Source organism: Nanorana parkeri, unplaced genomic scaffold (assembly GCF_000935625.1).
Source record: "Nanorana parkeri isolate BGI_ZX_2015 unplaced genomic scaffold, ASM93562v1 scaffold639, whole genome shotgun sequence".
Taxonomy (NCBI): Eukaryota; Metazoa; Chordata; class Amphibia; order Anura; family Dicroglossidae; genus Nanorana; species Nanorana parkeri.
The window spans coordinates 216,646-226,000 of record NW_017306907.1 but is presented as its reverse complement, the minus strand read 5'-3'; the positions used below and the strand labels follow the sequence as shown (position 1 = coordinate 226,000).

At 42.1% G+C, this 9,355-nt stretch overlaps 1 protein-coding gene across 1 annotated transcript; it reads right to left on the bottom strand.

Annotated features, from left to right (window-relative positions):
- Positions 1 to 4,560: 4,560 nt before the first annotated feature.
- Positions 4,561 to 8,374, bottom strand: KBTBD3 (kelch repeat and BTB domain containing 3). The gene is made up of 2 exons (XM_018563189.1): positions 8,151 to 8,374; positions 4,561 to 6,208 (listed from the first exon to the last, which is right to left on the bottom strand). The coding sequence occupies exons 1-2, from the start codon at positions 8,372 to 8,374 to the stop codon at positions 4,606 to 4,608; spliced, it is 1,827 nt and encodes a 608-aa protein (XP_018418691.1). The 3' UTR covers positions 4,561 to 4,605.
- Positions 8,375 to 9,355: the final 981 nt, after the last annotated feature.

The following is a 9,355-nucleotide window of genomic DNA, read 5'->3' as shown; positions in this document are numbered from 1 at the left end:
GATTGTAGTCCATCACGGGAGTGAGCTTGGAGTGGTGGTTACTTTACAACACACACAGGGACCACGGGGAACAAAAGTAGCCACCCTCCAGAAGGAAGGACAGTGTCAGCGCCAATTCAGAGATGATTTGGGGATCTACAGCCGAGTGATACACAAATAAGGTACATTTCTGTTTATAGTTGGGGTGCTTGAATGCATTTTTACGATTTAGCTCCTGAGATTAGTGTCACTTTAATAGAAAATTGCAGCAAGTGTTTCAGGTGCCACTGTATAGTAGCATGGACCACAGCAATGTCTTTTATAAGCAGTAACACAACCTTGTCTTTCTTTTGTCCACATTATTTTGGCAGAATGCCTTAAATTCTAATAAAACATACCTTACAGAGCATCAAAGTTCTTTTCAAACAAAAAATATAAATATTATGTTTACAAAATGCATGCGTGATTGTTCTGTAGTGTATGATACTTAAACTATGTTCCCAGTTACAAGAAGTACATGTGTATTGAGTATGACAAAATATTTAAAGGCAAACTATGAGGCGAGGGATTTACACTCATCCCCATAGTTAGAGCCGACGTGTGACAATGAAACTGTCACAGGTCGGCTCTATTGATCGGTAAGTGAGCGAACACATACCGTTGCTCGCTCACTTCCCGATCATTTCTCTTCAGAGAGCGGTGACTGTCAGTCACGGCTTCCCGCAGGTATTCTCCCCTCCCCTTTCCTATCCTCCAGCGCTGATTGAAGGAACGTATGGGGGGAGGGGGAGGGGGCAGGCACAGCTGGCTCTGCCTCTAGATAGGCAGAGCCTGCTGTCATTCACGCAGCTGGGTGGATCTCAACAGCATTGTGGTGATCCGTCCCCACTGTGGCGCTCTCAGCATATAGCAGGCAACAGCCCGCTATATACTGAGTTTTGTGGTGACAGGAGGACATATACTAACATCCTCTCAAGACCATAAAGAGAACTATGAGATAAAAACATTACCCCATAGTTCTCCTTTAAGGGTGGAAAATTGACAGGGAAAATGTAATAATTTTAATGAAAAATGACTGAAAAATGCCACCTCTCCAAATTGATTTTTTTGGCATAATCTGTCTACAAAAGACAAATTGTGCAAATGTTGTTTTTAAAAGAATGGCTCTAAATTATTTGTTTCGTCAGACTGCTACTTTGTCTTTGGGTAAACTAAGCTTTATTTACATCTGGCATTCAGACGATGGCATCCCAACACAGAAAATTAGTTCTGTACAGTACGAGTTGTGAAGTGTATGGTGCCAAAGAACAATCTTATTTTAAACAGCCATTAGGGAAATCCAGCATGATCCAAAGAACATTACAGGGACTATGTATACTAAATACATGGAGGGATCATGGCAATGAGCATGTTGGAGAAAAATGTTATGTGCAAAGTATTTTAAGCTGCATTCTTAGTCCGTTATTATGTGGACAGAATGTCTATAAAACTATCATCTTAAAATTAAAGGATTGTTTAAAGTGCATCTAAAGCCAAGACGTTTTTCTTAGTTTTGGATAGAGGTGATGGGTTAGAATATCTGTCATGTTTCAATCTGTCTGTGTCCACACTAGGGAGGTTGACCCTCTATCTGCCCTGGTGACCATAATCAATGGAATGGAAAATCCAAAATGTTGCATTGTCACCAGAACAGGGGTAATCTTCCTGTGGCGACATCTGCTCCAGTGACAGTTGTCTAAGTGGGGATTTCACTTACTTTGAAAAGACTTCCTCTTACTCCATGTTGTGTCTACAGGGGAGGTAGTTAGTGGAAATCTCACCAATAGGATATACAGCAAGTGGCAACAAAAACCCCAATAGGAATTTTAACAATTCCCTACTCTATCCAAAACTACTTGTGGCTTTAGATATACGGTGTGTATAAAAAAGAATCACATTTTGTTGCTTTGCAGCCTGAAATGAAGACATACACAGTTTTTGTTTTATCCAGCTGTATTTACTCAGTGCAACTTACAACATCCAAGTGAAAAATATAACACCAACATGTCAGAAAAAAATAAAAAACAGAATTACTGAGTTGGTAAAAGGATCACCCCCTTGTGTCAGTATTTTGTTGAACCAACTTTTGCTTTATTTATAGCCTTTAGTCTGTTGGGATTTGTCTCTACTAACTTTGCACATCTAGACTTTGCAATATTTGCCCACTCTTTTTTGCAGAACTGTTCAAGTTCAGTTAAATTTGACTGCAGTCTTCAAGTCATTCCACAATGGGGTTTAATTCTGGGCTCTGACTAGGCCATGCAAGGACAGTCACCTTTTTTTCCTTCAACCACTGTGTGGTAATTTTTGCTGTGTGCTTTGGGTCATTGTCATGTTGGAAGGTAAACCATCTTCCCATTGACAACTTTCTGGCAGAGGGCGGCACATTTTCCTCAAGAACGGTATTTTGCCCCATCCATTTTTCCTTCTATCCTGACAAGTGTTCCAGTCCCTGCTGCAGAGAAACACCCCCATAACAGGATATTATCTCCTCCATACTTTACTGTAGGAATTTATGTTATTTGGACGGTGAACTGTATTGGATTTCGACCAGACATATCGTTTGGTGTTGAGGCCAAACAATTAAATTTTAGTCTCATCTGACCGTAACACCTTTTTCCATGTGGCCTCAGAATCTTCAAAGTGCGTTTTGGCAGAGCTCAGTCGTGAACCCTCCCATACAAGGCACATTTGTGGAGAATTTGTGATATTGTTGTCACATGCACACAATGACCACTCTGGCATAAATTCCTGCAACTGCTTGAGAGTTGGTGTAGGCCTCTCTGACCAGTTTCCTCCTGGCTCTTTCATCCGGTTTGGAGCGATGTCCTGATCCAGGCAGGGTCTGTGTTGTACCAAATACCTTCTATTTCTTAATAATAGACTTCACTGTGCTTCTCGGCATTGATAAAGCCTTTGACATGTCCTGACTTGTGCTTGTCCACAACTTTATCCCGGTGACCTTTTGACAGTGCCCTGCCAGCCATAGTTGATTGTTTGCTTCAGTGGCACTACCGATGACTGAAATGCTCCAGGAAAGCTCTTTTCATGGTGAGCTAATTACAATGGCCACTGATCACAGTTGAAAGTCAAATGGCTTTGTGTGCCATCAGAGAAGGTGATTACCTGCACCTGATTGGGTTTACAAGTCATTTTTGGAGGGGGTGATCCTTTCTCCAACTCAGTGATTGTTTTTTTGTTTTTTTTTGGGGGGGGGGGGGTTCTGAAATTTTGCTGTTATATCTTTCACTTGGATGTCATAAGCTGCACTGAGTAAATACAGCTGGATAAAACAAAAGCTGTGTCTGTCTTAATTTCAGGCTGCCAAGCAACAAAATGTGAGTATTTTAAAGGGGGGTGATTCTTTTCTATACCTAGTGTACTTTTTGCATTAAATAAAAGATTACAATGTGCTTAAGTCATTTTAGTGGTGTATACAAAACATCTTACTCATGACTCCAAAGTGTTCTGATTATGGAAGGGTAGCCCCGTATATTGGACCACTTGATTACCAGCTCTTAACGACAAAGGGCTTATCCTAACTGGGGAACAGTTGCCAGATCTGTGCATGTTTTTTCAGGCTTTACATTAGCTCATATTTAGTAGAAGTATGAAGAAGTAGGTCGTTGAAGGCTGCTCTACCTCTGTACACCTGGATCTTCAGTAAAGCTACTGCAGTTCACTGTTTTCTTCATAATTCTCACATGGTGAATACCGCTGTTTTTCCAATTATATTTAGTTTTTCTTATGGTATGTTTACAAACCTTTTATATTATATACAGAGTGCTGGTGAGGTCCCTGGTAAGATTTGCTCTCGACTTCCTGTATATGTGTCCTAACGTTGGTACCCACAGGTTAGCATTAGACTACAATGACACAGTTAACACAGTGGCGGAACTACCGCCGGTGCAGGCGGTTTTGCACCAGGGCCCTTTGTTCCTTAGCTCCGCCACTGAGTTAACATGATGGTGTTGTCTGGCTTCCACCTATACTGGCATATTTGTATGCAACTGCGTATTTTGCTATTATTAAGACTTGAAAAACTGGTTTCAAATGAGGTCCCATTTAATACCTAGAAAATTAAGCAATGAAGAATTGTTCGCTTTGTACACTTTATTGTGCACCTTTTGTTGCTTCTTAATGGTGCAATTTTCTATGAGTCCTTTTCATATAAGATCATTTCATTTTTAGTTTGAGGAGTCCTTTTAAAGAACATTTTCACTTCCAGTAAAAATTGCGGAGTCTCTCCTAAAACTGGGAATGATATCCCTGGGAAGATTATCTCTAGTCACATGCAACTGGTCATCTCATTGGAAACTGCTCTGTGGCCTTGGAGAGCTTAGCACTAGAGTTTCTTTGGTTAAAAAGAAAGCCAACAGCTCCCGCCTTGGAAGTACACTGACTTGACATGAATTCAAAATTAAATTCAAGTCAAAAACACAGTCATTTTTATTTTCAACAAAATCATTTTAACTGGTTTCAGGCATTCTAGAGCCAAGCCCACTCAACTGAGCCAGAAAGTTTAAAAAAAATATTCCCCAGTACAAAGTGGATTTCTACTGAATGTCAAAACCCCACTGGAAAACATTACAGACGACTTATTCCCCATGGATCCCTGCACTTATTGAACTGAATGGCCTCACAGAAAAACTCTGTTAAAGCTCGTGGCATAGGAGAGACCTCTTCCCACTCTGACCTGTTGCTGTGGTAAACTTGCACTTCATCAGTGATTTCATCAGGAGAATAGTCACCTCCAAGAATGTATATTTTATCCTCAATACCCACAGCCCCAGCATTAAAACCAGCGCATTCAAAAGATCCTTCCCCCTTCCACACGCATGTGTCCGGACAAAAGCTATAGACTTTGTACGTGGAAAGGTCACAGATATACAGTGTGTTATTCACAGGCACTGCTTTGATTAACGTTGCATGGAAAAACTGGCCGAATTCCGCTACAAGTTCACACCACTGATCTGTCTCTGCGTTATATTTGAAAAAGCAGTCTAAAGAAGGGTTAAAAGCATCTGTTATCTCAACTTCAGACCCAAGTACGTAAATAACAGATTTGCATGCACTGACTTCTGGATAGTAGATCCCTCTAGGTAATGGGCCAACTGACTTCCACTCCTTAGTGAGAGGATCGTAAGCTTCAACATCTAGTAGACTCCTAATGTCTTGGGCTCCTTTGGTTTTACCACCAATGACAAATAACTGATTAAGGGCCATCACAGATGCATGCATTGTCCTTGGTTTCCTCATGGGCGGTACCAAAAAAGTATTATTGCTTATTGGACAATAGCACCATGTTTGGTCAGTAGCCTCGTGCTGGGGTTCAGCAATATGAAGCCTCACTGCTCGACAACAGCTACCTGTACATCCCCCTGTTATAAATATCTTCTCCCCATAGCTAGATAAGCTGGAACCTGGGAGATCGATGATATGAACTTGTGGAAGCTCCATCCATTTGTCAGTTTTAATACTGTAGCAAAAAGTGTATTGAGTTTCACCTTCCTCCACAGTTTTGTGGACGAGAATGTATTTCTCTGTTGTAGATATCCGAGCATCTGGAAACAGCCCCCCGGAATGTTCAATGCATTTTATAGCAGAATGAATTCCGGATAAACAGTTTGTGCTTTTCAATAGTTGCTCTTCAGAGACCAGCATCCTTTGCAGTGTGGATGGAGACAGCTGATGTAATCTAACTTTGCTCATTAACTGGGGAAAAAACCTCTCTCGCTTTTCCAAGCAATGCTTAGTCCAAGCTAAGAGAGCTGTCAGCACAAGCTCTTCATCGGGGACATTTAACTCATCTGATTGGAGACATTTTTCTAGGACTCCCACATTCAGTTCCAAGAAGTCCAAAGATTGTGTTAGCAATGCAAAGTGCTGAAGGGCAAACTGGAAGGCACGATGAAAGAGACGAGTGGAGCCGTAGCTGTCCGATATCGACAAGAGTTGCAAACAATTGTGAACGTCAATCATTTTGATTAAAAAATCACTGCAAGCCTTTGCAAGCAGAGGCACCTGAAGAAATGATGACATCTGAAAGAACATGTCCACATTGCTGTCAGTAATCTCCGCTTTGCCTGTGTAAGCGTAATCCAGGAATGCTTTCACGGTTTCTGGTGACAAATTGCTAATGGTGACACTTCCACCATCTCTTTCTTTCATGTTGACATCAAACATAGCCCTGCAAAGGCAAATTGCATCTGTTTAATGTGTTTCTCTAAGGAGAATTTCCATGAAAAGTTCATCATACTATAGATAGTAAAATGTAAGAGGGGACAGCTATTTCTGGCTTCCTTGTATTTTAAGGGCATAAATACTTTAATTTAAACAAACATATTCCTCAAAAGTCACAAATAATATAAATACACTGTTTGCATCAAATGCCTTTGCAAATGCAGATATTGTGTAAAAGTAGATGTGACCCCAGAATTGTGCTGCACATAGCCTGTGCAGAGAGCAGAGTTGTGAGAAGGGCCCAGCAGGCTCCACCCACTACAGGCTGCCTGCAGAAAACTACAAGAGAGGGCATTTACAAGACTGGTCACCCTGCACAAGGACAGAACGCAGCAGTGGCTGGTCTTTATTACAAGAAGCTCCTGCACAGAGGCAGAGTTTCACACTGGACAGATCTGGAAGAAATACATAAGCACACCAAGGTTCAAGTAAAAATATACTTGCTTCTTGTATTTAGACAATGTTTGCTTGTCCCGGAATTCAGCTTTAAAGCTTTGTAATCTAATAAAGCTGCTATCCTTGCCTTCCTCTCATTGCATACATATAAATGTTGAAAGAGCAATTCTATTGAAACCTGTACACAGTTGGTTCCATGGCTGATCTCCATCTGGAAATGTTACTTAGCTGCCAGAATGATCTAATGGCTCACTGATCTAGAACAAAAGTTCTAATTTCACTGGCTGCATACTGTATATGTTCCTGACCAGTGGTTCATAAGGCATTAAGCCAAAGACAGCAAGGCATCTAGCTTTTTTAGAAGAAAGTGAGCAACAAGCATCCTCCATATTCTGCTTAGCACAGGCTTCTCTTAAAGTGGACCTGTGCTTTCATAATGCAGAACAAAGTAACAGGTTCACATTAATGCACCTGTCCCCAGCAGCTCATATTCACATTTCCTTTGTTTCACAGCTTCTCCATTAAATCAAAACAGGAGCAAACAAAGGAAGACCTGTGTAAGATAAGATTTGCTCCAACTGGACCTTACACAAGGCTGAGGACTCACCCTTGACGAGTTACCTTCCCCTTTTTTCTTGAGAACTCACCCTGTCCTTGTGACGGCACTGGGCCAATCACCAAGCACCAGAAGTACCAGGTATTTTTTTCACTCTTGGTAGCAGAGTGAAGAAAACATATTATGCTGCTTGGGAGGCAGAATGAAAGCAGACTTGCTGCTTTGGCCTACAAGGACAAAGCACGGTTTGCTTTAAATTAGCTTATTCCCGATAGTGTCTAGGAGCTGTCACCGAGGGAGGACATGCTAACATTAGTTAAAGCAGCCCACTAAAAGAGGGGACAAGGTAATTAAAATGATGTCCATTTTGTAATAAGCGGCAATGAGCCTATTAGTGAATAGTGATGAGCCTTGCCTTGGTGTTCACTCAAGCTCACTCAAAACTGTGAATGCCTTTCTGTCCTCCCGACTCAATCAGTTGTGGAGAGGCGCCCCCAGCTATATGCCAAAAAGAGGTAGGAAATGCCCTGCCACTGATTGGCCGGGAAGTTGGCTTCCCGGCCAATCAGCATCAAGCCGGCCAACCAGCATGGAGCCGGCTTCCCAGGCAATCAAGAAGCTGGGCGGCGGGTAATTACATGCCGCCCGGCTTCATGATTGCTTTGGAAGCCGGCTCCATGCTAGATGTAATATCGGTACTTGATGTTGGCGAGTACCGAAATATAAATAACAGAAAAAACAGTATCGGTGCATCCCTACTGTTTAGCAAGGGTTCCCCAGGACCTAAAACTTATTTCATGGGTTCCTCCAATGTTCAGAAAGGCTGCTGTACAAACTTCAGTCTGAACTGTGAAAATCAGTAAATTCACAGGTGGTATTTAGAAAAGATGGGATCATGGTGGTGGGATGTGACACTAAATGGCATTAATGGTCATACCTGAAAAAGTCACTGCTGGCTGCCAGCACACATCGATGGCAAGGAATGACTTCATCTTTTACATTTATGGTAAAATCAAAGAACACGCCCTGCTCTCTGAAACTCTGCAGCACTGTTAGTATCTGCTGTCCATGGCCCTCAGCCACCATGGAGATGGATTTCTTTTCAGTAGAAGGAAACCCATTGCACATCGACCTTCCAAAATTGTCTCGTGGGCAGTCCATGGCAAGTTAATGAATACAAGTGAGCTAGGATAAAAACAGAATAAAAATGTAAGTTATTAATTGTAGAGTTAAAGTGTATGTAAACCCAAATCGCCAAAATCTTATATGAGCTTTAACAAGAAACTGTTGTTTTTGGCATTGTACAGCCATCGAAGAAAGTATGTGTTGTGGGACTGATAGGTTAGTTTTGGTGTCAAATAGGTTCGTTTGGGATTTAGGAGATAAGCCTAGGGTTAGAGGAACTAACTTGCAAAACCCTCCTCACCAAATCCCTGAAAGCCACCCTGGGTCCCCATTGCAATTATCTGCAATGATGACGCTTGTCCGCTGCCCACACGACAGACCACTCCCAATTGCAAGCATAATGTTGCTATACAGCCTCTGGAGCTGTGTAGTGAGGTGTTCAAGTGCCATGAATATTATATGGTGTTATGGAACCAAGAAACCAGACAGAAACTTAAAGTTCAGGTTAAAAATATAAGGAGTTTATGGAAAATAACAATACATATGGCAAAATACAATGGAGAAAGACCAGAACGTCATCGGTGCCAAGCCAGAGGTCAGATGCCAAAGCGGGTAGTCAGCAGAACCAGGTCAGGGAAAACAGAGCAGGATGAACGGAAACCACACCCAGAGTCAGAAACCCAGGGATCAGTAAGCGACAGCCAGGGCCATACAAGGAGAACAGGAACAACAGCAGAGCACTTGATAGATCTGAACACATGCAAGGGCGGAGATTAAATGGACAAGCTGATGGTTAAATAGTGAACTGGTGTTGCATCATCACTCTGAGACAGGAATTTGCTATGAGTTGCAGAATGATGTTTACTGGTTTGGTCATAAGATGGCGCCAAAGAGGAATGAACATTGTCAGGTATACTACAACAGGACAAGGAAGGGTAAGAAACCCTGACATAAACCCTGGCACTCCAGGGTCATCACTGCAGATAAGTGCACCAGGGACTTGGGGGGGGGGGGCGG